The sequence below is a fragment of the Paramisgurnus dabryanus genome, chromosome 1 (assembly GCF_030506205.2).
Source record: "Paramisgurnus dabryanus chromosome 1, PD_genome_1.1, whole genome shotgun sequence".
In the NCBI taxonomy this organism is placed as follows: Eukaryota; Metazoa; Chordata; class Actinopteri; order Cypriniformes; family Cobitidae; genus Paramisgurnus; species Paramisgurnus dabryanus.
Window position 1 is genome coordinate 63,888,994 of NC_133337.1, and position 20,895 is coordinate 63,909,888.

At 36.9% G+C, this 20,895-nt stretch overlaps 1 protein-coding gene across 3 annotated transcripts; it reads right to left on the reverse strand.

Moving 5' to 3' along the window:
* Positions 1-1,415: 1,415 nt before the first annotated feature.
* p4ha1a (prolyl 4-hydroxylase, alpha polypeptide I a) lies at positions 1,416-20,735 on the reverse strand. Of its 3 annotated transcripts, XM_065253610.2 has the most exons (17): positions 20,523-20,735; positions 13,810-13,934; positions 13,387-13,483; positions 12,802-12,953; positions 12,000-12,137; positions 11,663-11,914; positions 11,215-11,408; positions 9,860-10,036; positions 9,181-9,251; position 8,265; positions 6,623-6,687; positions 4,727-4,826; positions 4,594-4,647; positions 4,421-4,486; positions 4,211-4,279; positions 3,569-3,665; positions 1,416-2,120 (listed from the first exon to the last, which is right to left on the reverse strand). In XM_065253610.2, exons 2-17 carry the CDS (start codon positions 13,907-13,909, stop codon positions 2,050-2,052), a joined length of 1,704 nt encoding a protein of 567 aa, XP_065109682.1. In that variant the 5' UTR covers positions 13,910-13,934; positions 20,523-20,735; the 3' UTR covers positions 1,416-2,049. The 3 variants fall into 3 exon arrangements, with proteins under 3 accessions (XP_065109682.1, XP_065109681.1, XP_065109680.1); XM_065253609.2 differs by lacking the exons at position 8,265; positions 9,181-9,251 and having other exon boundaries at positions 6,623-6,693; positions 20,523-20,732; XM_065253608.2 differs by lacking the exons at positions 6,623-6,687; position 8,265 and having other exon boundaries at positions 20,523-20,724.
* Positions 20,736-20,895: the final 160 nt, after the last annotated feature.

Here is a 20,895-nt window from a genome sequence, read left to right on the forward strand (position 1 = left end):
GGGTAAATAATGACATGGTTTTCATTATTGGATGAACTAACTCTTTTAGCCATGAGCTCTGCGGTCTGATGATCAGATGTTAATCTCACAGCTGAGGATTTATCCTTCATATTGTCCTGCACACGTCACACACAGTAATGCACCGATAAACACCTGTCCTGTCCTGGCCATCACAGTGGAAATGAAATCTGTCTCTGTAATTGTGCCACCTGTGGGGCCAATATTTTAGTGTGACAGCGTGGGTGATTTAATGTTGATTGGCTGAAGCACTAGGGCAGGAAAATGTGCCGTTATTAAGACAGAAAGTCTTGTCTATCATAATCACTAAATCTATTTATACTAACTGGAAGCATTAAATGCTCATTCAGATGACCGACAGCATATCTGTTTTATCACTTCAAACTCTTTTTGATTGTCTGTCGCATTTGAAATAAAATAAATGTACTATTGAAATCATGTGTCAACTGATTACTACAAATTTTATTCATGGGGTTGTTTCCCAGAAAGGACTTAAAGGAAAACACCACCGTTTGTCAATATTTTGCAATGTTCTTACCTCAACTTAAATACATACCTATCTTTCTTAAATGCGTGCACTTAATCTTGAATGTGCTAGTTGTTTAGCCTAGCCCCATTCATTCCTTAGGATCCAAACAGGGAAGAATTTAGAAGCCACCAAACATTTTCCTTATTTAAAGACTGTTACATGAGTAGTTACACGAGTAAGTATGGCACAAAATAAAACGTGGTGATTTTTTAAAGCGGATAAAAATGATAACTATATTGTATGGCGGAAGAGCACTTAATATGCAGTACTTCGACCTTGGCGCGCAGTAACATCATCACTCCTGACTGCTCCCCCTCTCGCTCAAACTTCCGTCAATATAACTGCGTGCCCAAGGTTGTGTCAGCTCATGGTTGGTTTGTGCGTGTGCACGGTTAAGAGTGCCCATAAAAGGACTTCCATTGTACTTCCTGCACTGAAATTTCCCATAAAAGAAATAAAGCAAGATTGTAACGTATAAATCTTTCATGTTCGAAAAAAACTTTCAGAAAATGTTACGAACCCTGGCGAAGTGCATTGGGCACAGAAATACTTTGTCATACGTCCAACTGCTTTTTTAAAAACTTTGCAAGGAGAAATCCAACTCTTAAACAGTGATAATATGTCAGAATGCAAAAAATATCTTTAGACCCCCCCAAACAACTGATATTACATTAAAGTAAAATAAATTCAAGTATTAAGGATATGAAAGCAAGACTATAATGTGCTGTCTGTGGGTCTGTTATATAGTAACACTAAGTTTGACTATCTCATATCAGTAAAAACACTAGCAAATTTCAGTGGGAAAGGTTTATCAGAGATTGTGTGGTGAAAAAGTTCAGACACAACAGGAAAGCAAAGAAAAGCCATGTTGTAAAAATCACGTTTTTATTCTGAACCGTTCCCAATCATTCTGTAAATGTTGTGAATATTCATTCTGTGCGTTTTCTTTTCACGTTTCACTTTGGTCATATAAACAGCTCTGATATGATTACATTATACAGTGCATCAGTAAACGATCTGTTATGGCAGTGGTTCTCAAACTGGGGATAGGGGTTTGTGCATGAGATGGTGCCCCAGTTATGACATTTAAAAAAATACATAAATCTTCATAAATTCTTTGCAATTAAACCTCAGAAAGATAAGGCTACTAAACCAACAGCACTATATTGCATCATTTAATATGCTTCTAAGTTTGAGATTGATGGGAGTTGCCCAAATAGATGCACCCTACACAAGGAGGGGCACATGCTGAAAAGTTTGAGAACCACTGGATTGTGGAGTGTTATCAAAAAAAGCTCCATCCATTGGAGCCCTGCTGCGACAAAAGGCACTAACAGAGGTAACATAACCCATAGGTTGGCACACACGCATGCACACACACACACACAAAAATCACACACTTCAGTTAAAAATAAATGCGATGATCACAGATTGCTGTCTTTGTAGCTTTCTCATATCGGAGGTGCACATACGGAAGACGGTTATGGCTGACATTGGTTTGATTAATCCGTCTCTTTCAGGCCACACGATCTTCTGAATTCCTGTCCTCTCTCGTGGATCCATTTATTAGAAACTAGCAAAAAAAAAAGGTTAAAGACAGATTTATTTGTCTCATTGATAAATGAGTCGAAATATGAAATTGGTCTTTCAAAAAGGTAATCACACAAAGAAAGACAATGTGTGTTAATATATGCCCAATATAAATTTATACTGTAAATAATGCTAATGTATGTTGGATCTTCAAAAAAATAAGGATTCAGGGTTAATCTGGATTTACTAGTAATGTGCTGGTAATACCATCAACCACAATTGATATTATTACAAATGATCACAGCTTAATAAAGATGTTCATTGGGTGTAAAACTTTTCAGATCACAATAAGTGATGTATGGGGTCAAAATCAGAGACCCTTAAAGGGGACATTTCACAAAAAAATTTTAAGATGTCATGTCATGTTATCTTTGGTGTCCCCAGAGTACGTATGTTAAGTTTACACTCAAAATACCACATAGATAATTTGTTATAGCATGTTACAATTGCCACTTTGTAGGTATGATCAAAAATGTGCCGTTTTTGAGGTGTGTCCTTAAAAATGCAAATGATCTGATCTCTGCACTAAATGGCAGTGCCGTGGTTGGATAGTGCAGATTAAGGGGCGGTATTATCCCCTTCTGACATCAAAAGGGGAGCCAAATTTCAATTACCTATTTTTTCCACATGCTTGGAGAGAATGGTTTTCCAAAACTAAGTTACTGGGTTGATCTTTTTTATATTTTATAGGTTGTTAGAAGCACTGGGGACCCAATTATAGCACTTAAACATGGAAAAAGTCAGATTTTCATCATATGTCCCCTTTAAAATCCCATCACAACCCTTTCAGGCCTAAAATATGATTACAAATAAACATAAAAATTAAAAACACTATCAAAAAACTTACTGGACTTCTTACATGATTACAAAATGACTATAACACAGTGACAAATTGTGTCTATTCATAAATAAAGTAATGTTAACACATGATCCTTGACCACAAAACTAGTCATACGATGTATACATAATTTGAAAACTGAACAAATAAGCTTTTCGTTGATGCATTGTTTGTAAGAACAGGATATTATTATTTATTCATATTTGAAAATCTGGAATTTAAGAGTGCAAAAACATATAAAAAAATAGAGATCAATTTAAAAAAGTTGTCCAAATGAAGTATTTAGCAACACATATTACTAATGATTGACAAATGTTTTATATATTTACAGTAGATAATATGATATATGAAGAAAATATTATCTTTACTCAATATCCTAATGATTTTGGCATTAAAATGATCTATAATTTATTGCTACAAATATACCTGTGCTACTTTTAACTGTTTTTGTGGTCCAGGGTCACATATGGTAATAATAAGGGACACAAAAGACACCTGGTATTGACCCAAATTACTTTAAGAAAACCAAGTATGATAGCATTCAAGACATAAATAAGAATGTAATAACATTATTTTCAGAATCAGATATTTACCCCATTTATTGCCCACCAGTACTGGACAAGCAGCGTGACGCGTACTGTAATCTCCCTCGCCGCTGGGAAAGAGATTATACCAGAATACTGCCGTACCCTAAACAGAAACATCAGAAAATTACAATCAAACTCCAATAAAGCATTTCATGGTCTGAGGAGCAAACACTCTTCTGCTGTTTCTAAATGTCTAACATGTTCTTTTCTGATTTTTCATTTTTTTGGTCTGATGATACACCATGACATTCACCTATGACAATATTTTTCTAAAAGGTTTCTCTCTCAATTACTAGATTAAATTCAAGTGCTTATAATAATCCTCTTTATAAAATAATCCTCAATTACAATTTACAGTTTTGAGTATTCAACAAAATGGGGGACATTAAGATGAATATTTGTGCAACAAACATCAGATAATGTGAACTGGGTGAGAGCGCTTTACATTAGCGCTGAAAAACAGTTGGTTTGAACAGAGTTTTATTTACACCTTAACAGCCACTTGGATCCCTGACAAAATGTGAAGTTAACATTTTTTACTTAATTTTTTGAAGTAAACATTTTTCTAAATGTACGCATTACTGTTTATTGCAATGTCAAAACAATTTGACTACACCCCAGCCACACAAAATCACAAACACACAGCACCTTCTTTGGCTTTACCGAAGCTCCGACTTCTGGAAAGACTGTGGCGCCCCCTGCTGGTACATCACTCATCTACAATCAATCAGATGTTTTACAAGGACACAATTTAAAACCAAGCAGCAAAAGAAGTCAAATTCATTTTGCATTGTTTTAAAGCATCTCTACTTGAAAGACGAAGAAAGAAACCAGTAGACTTTCATCAAATCTACTTACATAGAAGAGCCAGGTAGCTATCCGATTCCCTGTGCCCAACTCTTTAAACGCATCTGGTTCATCTTTCTGGTGGACAGAAACAGTTTAATCAGTTTAATCACAACATAATGTGTACGACTATATACCAGTACACTTTGTTTGACAAGGTGAATGTAAAAGGCCTTTTGATTTACCCGTCCAAAGTCAAAATGAGGCTCGTATTGTCCGCCAACACCGTAATTTGCCACCTAAGAAAACATAAATTGTACAATTTAAAAGATTATCTAAAATATTAAATCATGCATTAAAAGGCGTAATGAACTCTACCTGTAGCTCTTCTGCAGTTTTGACATCGAGGCCTGTGATGTCCTCAATGCGTTGATTTATACGATCCACAACCGGATGCTCGTAAGCTGCTAACCAAGCACTGAAACCAGAGATTTCAATTAAACATCTCATTTAGATGTTTCAATGTAACACAATACAAAAACAACACTCTAGAAAACTATTAAAAGATGTGAGTTGTTAGTACAGAAGAAGTAGTGAATAGGAACGAAAGAAAGCAGTGTTTAGTGTGTTACTGTATTGTTAGTACATAAATGAATAAGGGCTAAATTATGTCTTTCACTTGCAACTGGATGATACTGACCAAAATTCACATCTATGTTGTTTTGGGATGAATGGCGATATACAATAAATATCTCTATATTTTCAAACAAGTGCAATGAATGTCTTCACGCAGGTCAAAGCCTCATGCGAGCTGTCATAATCATCTTTATTAAAACAGTGTATGATGAAAATAAAATGCAAAGAGAGGGCTTTTCTCCTTGTTTAAAATATACAACTGTACAACGTGTCAGGTTAATGGAAAGTTAACGTCTGACCTCTGTGTAAATTTCTGGTTTTATGCAAAGACCCTACTGATCCGATAGACAATATGTACTGTCTTATCCCGCTGGGAAAAAATACCAATATATTTCTTCTACTTTCACTTCAGCACTCTGTAGATTTCCATGTGACAAAACAGGCATATGACAAATACAAGACACGTGAGAACCAATAAAATTCGACGTGACATCATTTTGTCCATCAGGATTGTAGTTCTTCACATACTTTAATACATGATGTATCATTAGCTACCTAAAAATATTTGTTCTCTTTTGATTATCTCTCAAATATTGGATGTTTTTTTTTTTCAAAAATACAAAATTTTGAGCAAAAAGCAGAGATAATTGAATTATTGTGAAAGACTTTTGTTAGAGATCAGATTCAGAGCGATCATCAAAACATACAGAGTTTTAACTGTTTGGCCTTAGTGGATGCTTCAGTGTTTTATAAGTTGGGTAAGAGCGCCACTTGTTGGATAATAGCAGAAATATGGATTGCCGTAAAAACCCGTCACTGGCAGGGCAGTGCTTTCTCTTAATTGACGAGATAACTCGTCAATGGCGTGGAAAGAGTTAAACATCGCCCAGTTTGGTAGATGCTTGCTGGCAAATGCTGTGATTACAAGATTCTGCTGACATCTTTGTAAATTCGAACCCATGGATCTTGGTGCTGTTAGCCGACATATTTTTTACCTCACTTCTAAAATGTTGCATAGAAACCACCCTAAATTCGATCTTACGATCATTTCTCAAAAGCACAAACGTAGGCACAGAAAATGTGCGTACACCCCAATTTCACACGTGAAATTTATAAATAACAAAGGACTTTTTAAACAATGTCTAATTAATGTCACCTGTCAATGTAAAAATCGTTTTCTAGAAGCAAGAATGGCTTATTTTCCAAAAACCTGCAGCAATCGGAGAAGCAAAAGTGTGTACGTCTGCTCAGACACTGACATGGTGTAAAGCACTTTTTGACATTAAAGATCATTTTCATAATTATTTGCAGTGGATATATATGCACGCTTTATAAATGAGGCCTCAGATGTCACTGTAAATAGTGTTACCAGGAGCAGTTCAAGTGTAAAGAGTACGTAAAGAGTATGTAAAAATGATTTTACTTGAGACTTTCAAATTTGTTTTCTTGACTATTGATACGATTGTAAATCAAAATAAATCTGTTTTAAAAATAAATCTCAGCAGACCCATCTCATTCTACTAATATCAGATGAACTAATGGTTTTTGAATGAGGAGATGAGATAACATGATGTTTTATAGATTTGGAAGGAGGTGTGCATGCCTCCTGATCTTTGCCCTTTACATTTAACCTCTTACCTCTTGGAGACTCTGTACTGGGCGGTGGTGAGTTTGCCAGTTTGGGGGTCATGCACGGTGGCACGCTTGAGCTATAGAGCGAGCACAGAGAGAAGAGATAGAGAACGAGACAGGTGAAAGGAGGAACCATTGTTTGCTGTTGGCATGTGCACTGTCGAATTTCATCATTACCCCAGAGGGACAGAGTCACAGCTGGTGACTTGGACTGCATGGGTGGTGAGCAGCATCTGCTAGAGCTGAACTATTACTGTTATCTGATAATATCTAAAGTTGCAGGATGAAGTATCTGAACCCTTGGGTTTACCATAGATTTATGCATAAATTAGTAAAAAATTCTAAACAACTGAAAAGCAGTTGAATTAATCAGAGCAATGACAATCCAAGAGTAAGCACATATAAAATGCTGTCTACCCCAATCTTGTTTTTATTTTTTCTCCTCTTTAAGTAAAGTCTATGTGCTGTGATGCCTTAGCACAAGATGTGACATCATATGCAATATAAGGGATGTATGGAAGTCGAGATGGTAAAGTCTAAATGCATTTACTAGAAATAAAAAGCTAACCTTATAGGCTATTACCAAACAACACCAAAGATGCTCGACTCCACCAACATCATCACCAGCAAGCTTTCAATAACTCTTTATTAAAAACATGTTCCTTAATAAGGAATTACTCTGTGGATGAATCATGTTGGGAATTGTGTCCATGTCGTATTGTTTTGTCATAATCTTTTAAGTCCCCAACAACGTCTGTAGTCCCATCTAGCAACTTGTTAGCAGCAGTCCTTTTAAGGTGCGTAAAAACTTTAAAAATCATGTGGTGGTATTATTTAAGGCATTTAACCCCATTTAGAAACCCACAGACTTCAGGACGAGAGTACCGGGAGTGCTGAATTGCTTGTTTCTGGGTTTCCTTATAAACAAACTATTATTTCATACTAATTTGAGGGGTAAAATAGTTAGGGTTTGAGTTAAGGATAATTTGGGATTTCTTTGATTAAAACATTGATCCAGGACCAACAAAAACTGTTGATCCAGGATCACATTTTACTTTGTGAAATCACAGCGACCCTAAAAGGATGGGGGCTTGCCCCCCCAGAGCTTAGCTAGGGGACCCTCCATAGTCTTTAATATAATTCAAACAATGGTTTTGCCTACAAAAATATGACATCTCTGCAGCTTTCTATATAAACATGTTAAAGGTATAGCGGAAGATTTTCCCGAATTATTTAAAAGAACCGCCCCTCGATATTTTAAAAAAAATGCTCCCGAGAGGGAACGCCTGTTAAACGCGTGCACGAGACAGAGAGAGAGCGTGCAGGAGCTCAGTTCTTCTCTTCGCTCTTTTTACAAGTTTCTGTCGGCATGTTTACCGTGTCTGTGCGGTTCGTGACTTGTGCCAGGGCTAGCATCGCAAATCATAGCTTACATCAACTTTTACCAGCAGTGATTTTAAATGGATTTCTCCAAATAGCATGACAAAATGTACCTTTCCAGTAGAAACTTCGCGTGGGAAGCCCAACCTGTCCTTTTAGCTCACGCCAGCGTGTGAAATAGTCTCCCATAAACATCTGGTCTTGTTTCTTTATTTATAGTCCTTTCCCTTCTTGTCATACAATTCGTAGACACTTTTTCTCTTGCGACCCTCAGACATTTAGAAAAAAACACAGTGAGAACGCGACCTTCAATGAATGGTTGAAACCGTAGCACAACACACATACACGTGAAAGTGCGCATGTGCAGAAAGCGAACGTAGAGGCGAGCACGTGCGACGGTTATACGTCAACATATAATCAGAATGATTGACATCTGGGATGATGGTGATCCACCCGGAAAACGAAAATCTTCCGCTATACCTTTAAATTTTGAAGACTATCTGAAGACTGTTGTAAGGGCTGAGCGATATGATTATGTTATTCTATATTGACAATGTCTTGACAAATAATGCATACCCACGGAACATTTCTATTACTTATTATACCACGATTATTATGTATTATAACAGGTGACAATCGACAAAATCTGGAAAAATAACCACTGATAAGTTAGAAAGTTGCCAGTTACATTAAAAATAATGCACCAAATATTTTTTTCGTATTTTTGGAACTGATATATGCAGGAATCGATGTAAATCAGAGGGTTGAAGGTTACAACTGTATGTTTTGACTGATTCTGTTCCTCCCGTAAGTAAAGAATAATTGGGAGCAACATTCCCAGGAACGGCAAAACAAAAAAGGGATATTTGGGATCTTATCCTAAACTTTGAAAGGTCACAGGAGTTGAGGGCTTCCTGCTTTTATAACACAGCTACATTATACACTAATGTTTAATAAAGAGTTTATTATTAAATGATTCATTTGATACTTTTACTGTTTTGAGTCAACTCCAGTGTTTATATAATGTGAAGCTGTTCTTGCACTGATATCAGACTTGTCTGAAAAAATATTTTGGTTAATTTCCATATCCCCATTGTTTGCATTCCTGCTAAAGTTGCTTTTTCCCAGCATGCAGTAGGAGGAGCTGGTCAGTTGGCATTTCTACAGGACAGTAGGAGCCTTACCTTTTACTGATGCGATAGGGGGCCGTCTCTAGAATGCCAGTAATGGGATTGGAGATGGTGGCTCGGCGCAGCTGTAGAGCCAACCGGCCAAAAGCAAACTGTTACAAAGAGTCTGCTGTCCCCGTGACTGCAGACCAACTAACCTACTAAGCTTTTGTGAATGAGAAATCTGATTGTTCTGACGCTCAGTGTGAGCAGCATTCAGCAGATAGATGATAGTGCTTTACCAGAACGTACAGATAATACAAACAGGTATTCCCGGCTTTTTGAATTCAAATGTATGCTCTTTCGTCAACAAATACTAATATAAAATGAAAGGTCTGCACTTTCCTACAGAGCTCCTAAGGGGACATGGAGCAAAAATTCATGTGCTCACGTAAAACTTTCATGTCCTCACGCGAAACCTTAATGTGCAGAATTTTTTTAAGTTCACGCGAGCACGCGAAACTAAACGTAAAAAAAATTCTGCACATGAAGGTTTTGCGTGAGCACATGAAAGTTTCACGTGAGCACATGAAAGTTTCACGTGAGCACATGAAACTAAACTTTTGATTTTTTTTAATACAATGTCACCTTAGGGGCTCGGTACTTTCCCACCGGTTCTGTACATTAACCATTAAACTTTAAATCAATTTAGAGTTTAAGCAGGTGCATATTTGCATCTTTAAAGTGAACTCACCCTTGGCTTGGCCAGCTCCTTCACCTTCTCCATTTCTTTATCACTTATAATGTCATGGAAACGGATGATACGTGGACGGTCCCATTCGTCCTCCTGTTTAACTGGGCCGATCACGTAATACGGATGTCTGTTATTGTCAAAATAACGGCAGAACAAACGCCTTTGTCTGCGAGGGGTCTGTGAAAGAGTGATGTCACAAGAAAAATCATTAGGAATTTGCTGTAACTGCATGATTAAATAGTCATTAGAGATTAAACGGTATGAAAATTTTGCATCACGATTATAGTGACCAAAATCACCCCGGTTATCAATATTATCATGGTTTTGTGAACAATTTCAAGAAATGTAAAAAAAAATGCAAACCAAATTTAAAATGATTTTACATGTAAGTGCACTTTTGTTCACATAAACATCAATAAAAATAAACATCAATCAAAATAACATTAACCATGGAACATAAGGGGTCGTGAGATAATAGTTCAGATAAAACACAAAACACTCCTTTACTTTATGACCCAGGAGTAAGCAGCACGACCTCCATCCGCTTTTCATTGAGTTTGTGAGAATTTGCAACTGTTTTAACCTTAAATACACAAACGCGTCAAAATTCCCAGCTTTTGCAAGTATCCTCATAAACACGACAATTTAGGTCTTAAGAGAAAGTAAACAGCTAAAAGAGAAATGACCTGTGTTCACAGCAATCACAGAAGAAACAAACAGAAAGCAGAAAAGAGCTTTAAACTCATCAGATCACATAATTTAATGAAAATTTATAAAAAAGATGGATCTGTCTAAAAAAATATTAAGTAAACATTTGTCAGTACAACTAGATTTCCCTAATTTTGTTTTAATTTAAATTCAGTCAGTAAAGCACTGTCATCACAAACACATGCGAGCAGACGTGAATTCATATGTTTGCCTCATGTTATTGTTTAAATTGATTGATGCTGGACAGGGGTTTTCGAGCTGTGACACTGGCACGGTTAAATGGTATAAAAAAATGATGTGGTAATACTAACCATTGGACATTTTTATCGCAGTCAGCCGTTAAACTGGTAATCGTTACATCTCTAATGTTACAGGTTTGGTAACCACAATTACATGTGAAGATTATTTTTTAAATATGTAACCACCCAGACAGCAGATGATTCCAGGCAGGATCCACGCCACAGTCAGCAGCTCCGGTGCGGATCCGGCCCAGAGTCGTCTGCTGTCTGGGCACTTACTAGTTTTGTCTTTTTTGGTAGGGATTCAAGCTTACTCATCAGAAATGCTCCATGTCAACTCCGATTCAACTTTCGGTGAGATTGAGTAAATAATTCACAAAAAACCAACAACACTTTTTACATATTTACCATTCGGATTCCTTCTCCTCTGCATAGCTGCTCATATTTTCTCTTTTCAGGGAGAAATTCCTTTTTTTTTGTCTCCTTTTCTTCCTCTTTCTTGCTCTCCTCCTGGGTACTTTGCTCTTTATCTGCCTTTGTCTGCTTGGCTAGCTGGTATTCAAAATACTTCAGGTTCCCAAGGGCTCGCTTGTGCTCGGCATCTGTACAGCACAGATGAATGTTTTATCTTAAAATGTATGTGTTATATATCTATCAGTACATTCAGGCTAAAGGTTGCATCTATAACTAGTTACATTTCAAGATGATTTGCGTAACTTAGCACCACTAACAACAACAGAAAAAAAAAATGAAATCTGTTACCCCTTGATTTTTAGTACTTGGTATTTGGAAAAACACCTGTGATAGGTAAAGTATTTTAACAGAAGAAACTACACATCTTCTTGAAGATACTTACCCACAGTAAGCAGTCTCTTGGTATGTTCAAGAGCTCTCTCCAGCTCCCCCTGCTGGTAGACTGAATAGCTGAGGTAGTCCAGCACCGTCACAATCTCAGTGCTGGATTCTTCCCCCTCATCCAGCTGCTTGAGCGCCTGAGCCATCCACAACTCCGTATGGTAGTAATCTGCTTCAGAGTAGGCAATTTTTCCCAGCTCATAACAGTCCTCTACAGACAGTGTGCTCTTGAAGGGCAGGTCTGTGGTGATGCCTACAATAAAACGTGTGTTAAATTCACAGTTAGTATCGTGGGTGTACATGTATTTGTCTTGGTGTGGTATGTAGGTCACACTCACCAGGCAGATTTCCAGAAGAGATGGTCTGTGTGTCTAGGCGATAAGTGTCCTGCAGTCGGAGGAGAGCTTTGCCGGCACCCGTCTGGTCTTCCTCATTAGGGAAATACTGGCGCTGAATGGTTAAGTTTGAGATGAAGCCTAATAGAAAACACACCATTAAAGATCTATCTTATGAAAGGAAACTGCATATCTGCCCCTAGTTTTGTAAAGAAATTAAACTTAACATTAAACACATTTCAGCAAATACATAACTTTCATTTTTAAAAGTATGTTTTGTTTTGGTACATTAAAAAGCCATAAATGTACATAAATTCATATAAGTCTGCTTTTAAATCAGTGACAGACCGATATACAGTATATCAGCCAATATTTGGATTTCTTATTAGACAATAAATCTTTCTGCTCCTTAAACTATATATATTTACATACACACTTACACACTTACACACACACACACACACACACACACACACACACACACACACACACACACACAATTCCCTGACTTTTAATGTCTAGAATAGGCATTTCAAAATTCCAATTCCACACCAATTTTTTTTGTCATTAATTTACTTTGGTTAGATTTGTGTTACATGGATCTCACATCAACAAGCTTTCTCAATATCAGTTTCAGCATCAGCTCTAAAAAAACATATTAGTTGACCACTATTTAAATCTATCCTTACTTGCTATAAATTCTGTGAAAACATTAACAAAACAATGAATTACTGCATTAACCAGAAACTTTTATTTTTGTCTCGGGTGACATCTCCTATGTACTTCAGATGTAAATGGCACTGACCATCAGACATATCCTTGAGCACCAGATCTTCCACGTCGCCCCACTCTGTGTTTAATCTCTTCATCAGTTTAAATGCATTGACAGGGTGACCCAAAAACCCCTCCGGGTCTTGTGTGGCTGTGGCTGTTAAAGCATCCAGCTTCTCTGCCCACCTGACAACAAACACACACTGAGTACTGGGATCATGAGCGTAAATACATATTTGCTTTTATACATATAGGCCAGAAGGTTTATAAACACATGCAAATGATAAACTTTTCTATATAAATTGTTATCTATAGTATATGTAGCCACTGGTATACTTTGTACATAACGGCAAAGTGGTTCCCATGATTATATTAGCTTAAAGTTTAACACTGCATGCAACAAATAACAGTTTTAGGAACAGAAGGCTACTTGTTTTGTTTAAAATGCATTTTTTCCCTCTAAGACATGCAAGATGAGCTAAGCAAGATGTATTTGTAACTGTCCTATTTTCTGATTTTTCTGATTTGACATTTCAGTAAGATGTTACGATTTCAGGAAGGTCAAAAGTGTCCCTAAATGAAGAATGACCCATGTAGTGTATCATCAGATATGACTCACTGTTTGACCTGCTCCAGTTTGCTCTCTTCTGCTTTGATGTAGTCTTTCAGTGATATTACCAGGTCTTTCTCTGTAAACAGCAGATCTGTCATGTGACCTGCCAACACATACCACAGAGATTTTCAACCAGAAATGTTAAAGCGCTCAGCATTTACTCCCCCTTAATGTTGCTCCAAAACCTGCATGATTTACTTTCTTCATAACACAAGACAACATCCTGTGGATTTAATACATGATGACTGTCTTGACACGTCAACCGTGCATAATACCATAAATACTAATGTACTGAATCCAGATGTATACACTTAACAAATGTTTTTTCTGTTCTGTTCAGGAAAATCATGAATCGAGTTTTGAAAGGTTTATGTACACAATAAAAAATTTTTACACATTAAACTCATAAAATGGAAAGAGGTCACATACCGATGGAGGTGAAGAAGTCATTGTGAGCAGAGGAAAACTTATGCAGACAGCTCAGGAGCAAAATACAATGCACGCTCCAAACTCCCATCCTAACCCCCATACACACACACACGCACTTAAAAGATCTGAAAGAGAAAAAAAGTTGACCATTAACTGAAGTTTACAGACATTTAATGGAACAATTATATAAACCATCCGGTGTGCCTAACAAAGTTATTTGTTGCTTTTTAAACTGTGAAAATTAGTTTATCCTGAATCACGAGCTGACAGCATCGTACGTCAGCAGCGTCACTGCAGTGTCGTGCACATGGTTGACAACAGACCCGGAAGAGAAGCCAATGTTGAATAAAGTCATAATTTTTTAGTATTTTAGGACCAAAATGTATTTTCGATGCTTCAACAAATTCTAACTGTCCCACTGATGTCACATGGACATCTTTGATGATGTTTTTATTACCTTTATGGACATGGAGAGTATACCGTACATAGATTTTCAATGGAGGGTCAGAAAGCTCTCAGACTAAATCTAAAACACCTTAATCTGAAAGATGAACGGAGGTCTTACGAGTTTGAAACAACATGAGAGGGAGTCATTAATTTTTTTGGGTGAACTATCCCTTTAAATTGTTATATTTAATCCTTGGATGCTTTAAGAGCTTAAAAATACAGATCCAGGCACCTGAGGATTTGCATTATATGAAGGACCATAATTTCAGCTAAATATCTTCTTTAGTGTTCCACTGAAAAAAATCTTCATTCTTGGGTGTACTAACCACAAGCAAACCACATACCAAAAATAGAGCGTGAATCAGGAAACTGACAAGCAAAATGTGAAAGTCTCAGATTTTAAGAAAAAAAAGGGAAGTTTATAAAGTTACGTTTATTCTACTTTAGCATATGAAATAAAGTATTGAACTTCTCATAGTTGTTGCATGTATTTCAGCAATGTTATTGTGCAGTCAGTGAGACGTGCAGTAACATGAGGCGAGACACTGTAGAGTTGTTCAGATCCAAACACTGAGAGATGCCACTGAGTCCACTCAATAACCCACAGGCAGTGACTGTCAGCTCACAGCAGTCAGTTACATTACATACAGCAAGCCTGTGGATTCAATTTGTAAACAGGGCAGCACAACAGAGCAAACTTCTTCATTTCATTAACAACTAATATTTGCCACCTTTATAAATGGTTGCCTCTGCATGCTGTATAAGGACTGACTTTTCCTTTTACAGACATCTACAATTAGACTTTGGCTGGATCCAACCTGGCATACAGTTTTATTTGCTCTGATTACCAAGGAACGGGCATCAAAGCGAATTTTGTAGGCGAGTTTCTGGTAAATTTTAATCGGAATATCACTGTCACTTCTACTGCAGATGTGGTAAATAAGTCATCTTTAATCAGCCACATTCTAAATTGCCTTTAATATGCTATACCTGTAAAAAAATACTAAACAGTTAACACTTAACAATTACATGCGAAGTCCTAGACATGCAGTTGCCAGTTGGGCAGATGTGGCCTAGTGGTTAGAGAGTTGTGCTTGCAACCAGAGCTTGCTGGTTTGATTCTCACAACTGGCAGGTTGTGCCTGCACGAACACATTCAACCACATAAGTGTCTAGACCTCAAAAGCAATCTGGTCTAATGCGTTTTCTACTACCTCTGATGTATTCGAAATTGGATGAGCTTAAACGTTTTACACCCCCTGTATATAGCATCGCGCACCTGTGATCCGATCAAATTTCTCCCCAGGCACTACAGTGATAGCTGACCACTACTCTGGGTTAGTGTGTGTTCCAACGTTTTTACTAGGAGCACAGTGGCCCCCAACTGAAAATTTTAGGGGACGCAACCACAAAAGGGGCACATACAGTAAATCAACATGCTAACAAAATGTTCACATTTCTACACTATTACTAATAAATAATTTGATGATAGATACAATGTGCTGTTTTAAATTCAGTGTCACATCACAAAAAAGGTCAAATTTACTGGTTGCACATGTGATTTTAGTGGCACACTCCCAAATTTTGGTGTCAAAATGCCACCATTTGGTGGCAGTCTGGAGCCCTGTGTTCACTACTGAAGAATTCACTTTCCAATATGGGTCACCATACATTGGCCACTATTTCACATCATCTGTACTTATACAGCTTGGCAAAAGTGCTCAAATGATGGGGTGTTGTATACTTTATGTTTTCTAATTTGTGATCCTTGACCACAAAACCAGTTTTAAATTAGGAAAAAAATGGACCAGACTTGGACAAGATAAACAAGGACAAGATAGGACAAGACTTGGCCAAGATAAAACTATTTGAAGTTCTGGAGTTGCCCAAATTAACTCCTTTGCAACACAAATTACTAATAAAATGAATTTATGAAAATCATTTTTTAAATTTGACACTAGAAAATTTACAAAATAACTTCATGGAACATGATCTTTACTTAATATCCTAATGATTTTTGGCATAAAATCAATCATTTTGACCAATACAATGGATTGTTGGCTATAACTACAAATATATCCGTGCTACTAATGACTGGTGTTGTGGTCAGAAACATACACACATGATGACATCAGGACAGAAACATACACATGATGACATCATGACAGAAACATACACATGATGACATCAGGACAGAAACATACACATGATGACATCAAGACAGAAACATACACATGATGACATCAGAAACATACACATGATGACATCAGGGCAGAAACATACACATGATGACATCAGAAACATACATGTGATGACATCAGAAACATACACGTGATGACATCAAGACAGAAACATACACATGATGACATCAAGACAGAAACATACACATGATGACATCAAGACAGAAACATAGACATGATGACATCAGGACAGAAACATACACATGATGACATCAAGACAGAAACATACACATGATGACATCAAGACAGAAACATACACATGATGACATCAGAAACATACACATGATGACATCAGGGCAGAAACATACACATGATGACATCAGGGCAGAAACATACACATGATGACATCAGAAACATACACATGATGACATCAGAAACATACACATGATGACATCAAGACAGAAACATACACATGATGACATCAGAAACATACACATGATGACATCAGGGCAGAAACATACACATGATGACATCAGGGCAGAAACATACACATGATGACATCAGAAACATCGGGACAGAAACATACACATGATGACATCAGAAATATACACATGATGACAGGACAGAAACATACACATGATGACATCAGAAATATACACATGATGACAGGACAGAAACATACACATGATGACATCGGGACAGAAACATACACATGATGACATCAGAAACATACAGATGATGACATCAGGACACAGGGTCTAGTTTTGCACAGGTAAATCCAAACCTTAATTATTAGTGAGAAACAAAAAGATTTTAAAACATTTTAAAGTACATTTTTAAGAAACGAATGCAATAAAACTATAAATTGCATTATGATGGCAAAAACAAAAGTTTCATCATAATGTTGTGCAAGGCTGTAAAACATTTTAGATTCGTGTCCACAATTAAATTTATTAAAATAAAAACATATTTAACTCTATAATGTGTGTACCTTTTAGCCATTGTTTCCTTACACCACCTTGTATGCTAGATGTAAACCTCAACAACACCTACATTTAACATTAACAGATATGGCAGACATCTATCCAAAGCCACTGACAGGTCATTCAAGCTTATATGTTTTCTGATTAACTTCATTTCCTGAGAATCAAACCCATGTCAGCTGTGTTTCTAGCATCATGCTCAACCCAAAACAACCAGAGCCAACCCTGAAACCAGGAGTGAGTTTTGTTCATTTGTGTATAAAACACAAGAGACAACAGCAACCAGGTTTGGAAATACAAAAAAGATGTATTGTGTTTTAGTTGTTGACTTAAACAACGGCTGCTGCTGCTGCTTTGAAAAACTCTTGGTTGACTCATTTTTCACATATTCAAAAAGACAAAGAACTACTAGAAATCAAAAGCTATATTAAACAGGTTACCGGTAGGTAGACTATATTCACTTAATTTAAAAGAAAGTTCAGTAAGATGATGAACAATCCAAACGGCTGTATCTCATCATTGAAACTAAATAACCAGCACTCAAACCATACTTCACTTTCTGTGTTTAGAAGGCCATAGAAAAAAGAAGAAGAAACAACATCTTGCAAATGCAATTCCCAACAGTTCCCAAGACAACAGAGCAACTGTTGGTGACAATAACAGCTGCTAAAACATGCACTTGTGCAAATTTCCAAAAAACACAAATATACATACTGAGAAGTCCAAATCATTTTAGATTCCTGTTGTTAAAAATACATACAAAAAATACCGGCTTTTGGCCTTAAAATACAGGAATGTGATGAGAACCTGTGATTTGACTAAATCTTGGAGGAGCTAGTATTAACTTGTACAGACAGCTTGTCTAAAATCCTGCAGTGAATACACTGAAACGCAATAGCCTGAGGTTACATTAGGTAAGGTTACTGAATGTGGTCACTCAATATAACAGGCAAAAAACTACAAAAGTATCATGGTAAGGGTTGGATACCCAGTACCAAAGGTAAAATTTGGTAACAGTACTCAGTAACAAAAACATTTATTTTAGTGAAAACAATAAGTCCAAAACCTCTTAAATTTAACATTTTCCTATTTATTAGGAAATTTTAAAAATATAGAAAACATCTAGATCTAGGTTGCAATTAAATGCCAAGTGTAAAGAGGTCCTGTAAGAAAGCCATTTGGTAACCTCACTATATCAGCACAAAACAGCAACACTGCCACTCAAACTTTCTGTTAAAGAGCACCTTTTTCATTGCTAAAAACAACATTCTTTTGTGTATTTGGTAAAATACAATTTGTTCGCGTGGTTTATGGTTCATAAAACACATTATTTTCCACATACTGTACATTTTTGTAGCTACAGATTTCCCTTTCCTCCAGAAACACTCAGATTTTGTACAAAACTGTCCCTGATTGGCCAGCTAATCTGTACGTTGTGATTGGCCTGTATAGCTCTTGACATCAGCCGGCAATGTGACCCTCCTTACCATGTTTGAAAAATTCGCTCACAATGCAAGGAGTTAACTTACAGGCTATAAGTCTGAAGCGAAAGGAATTATGATAATGTCGGTCTTGTCTACATCACCAATCCCAGGAAGTAAACTGTTGCTTACAATCCGGGTTTTGTTGTAGTCCAAGAAAAGAGATTTACGCTGGAGACGATAACTCGCATCATCGTTTACTTTGGGGTTTGTACCTTTTTCGTATCGTTAACATGTACTAATACACACTTACACACCAAAAAAATTTAAAAACGTGAACCATGAACCATGCTTTGATTTTGGTTCATTTACACTGCCAGTGATTTTTAATATCAGCTTCAGCAGAGTGTGATGAATCCCTGATCTCTGCATCATTCCAGTTTGCAGACATGTTTTAGTTGTGGATGTCGATCTGCATTTAAACCAGGCTAAAGAACTGAAGGACAACCATTTCATTTTGACGACACATTCGTCATCACTACGACACACCCCTTACAGCACTGTTCCTGCCTTTTGTTCACACAGGGTTCGACCCGTGACTGATCCCAGCAATGTTGCTAGGTCGCCATTCCGGGATCATTCCTGGGATCAATTCCTGAACGTGTTTGAACACAGAAAGTCCTATGGGAATTTTAGGGCAATTTTCTAGGATCAACGTGCAGCTAAAATTGCTTTTATTTTCTTACTGTTGTGACTTTGGCAATTAAAACTAAGTTACTACAGTTCAATACAAATGAATGCAGACTAGTACAGTACTTTGACAGAAATTTTGGTTACCATATTAACTTTTTGTGGGGTAAATATTGGATTTTACTTATTTGGGTAAAAATAGGGTTGATAACCATATACTGTTAAAATGTAAAATAAATTAAACTAGTATACACTTCATTTCTCATGCTGTACAATACTTAACTGCACTTTACTAAAGTAATTAAATGGTTACTAACGCCAGCTAACGGTTATCACGCAGTTTTTACAGAATTTTTGTAAACGATGGGAAATTGAGTGCCACGTCCCGTCCCCCCTCCCCCAGCGCATAAACCAAACACTACTAGTTTACTACTCTAACCACCGTTGCATTCAAACAACCAAAAATCCGTGTCTTTGACTTTTTATATTACTATTATCTGTTTTTGCCTATTCATATTTTCAAACAGAAGTGTACAAAAGAAACTTGCTACAGCGACAATTAAATCTAAAAATATAATAATAATGTAATATATGATGTCGTCATGTTTTAATAAAGCAAACTGCGTGCGATGTTGATAAGAAATCTGCACTTAAGCCATCAGTAGTGATAATAAGGTAAGTTTTAACATCATGTGCAGAAGTTACCAGAACAACACAGATTCTCAGTTCTTGATCATTGAGCGTCAGAGAAATCACGACCCAAGATGATTCTTCATCAATAACCGCGCTGAGGAAATCCCCAGACACCAAACTAACAAACATATAATCTATTAAAAAGCGGCGTCTAAGTTACAACTCAATACAGGCAGCAGGCACACTGAATGTATAAACTATGGAAATGTTGGGAAATTTCTAGAGTCTCGAGGCTGCTTTCCTTACATTGATAGTATGCGATCGTCTGCAGACATATTTACTTAAGTAGATCAACTCACCTTCGCCTCCTGGACCTGAGTAACACCAAAGTAGCTAAATGTTTTTTGATAGCTCCTCTCTTCTTCGACCTATCTATCTGGAGCACAACCGCTTTCACAAGCTGGAGATCAGATCAACTGTACTGTAGAAAAATCTGCAGGAGAATAATGTTTACACCGGAGCGCCACCTGCTGATCAAAATGCGTTTTAAAACGCAAAAAATTTTTGTTTATTTGTTGGTCATAAAAATCTCGTTTTATTGCAAGCGATTTTTTTAAAGATAAAAGTTAAAGCAGATATCAATTATCAGCTGAAATATCAGTCTGGATGCGTTACAAATATGAGAGCCGAGTGGGAGGACTTTCTTCAAAGGATCTTTGGTTACAATACAAC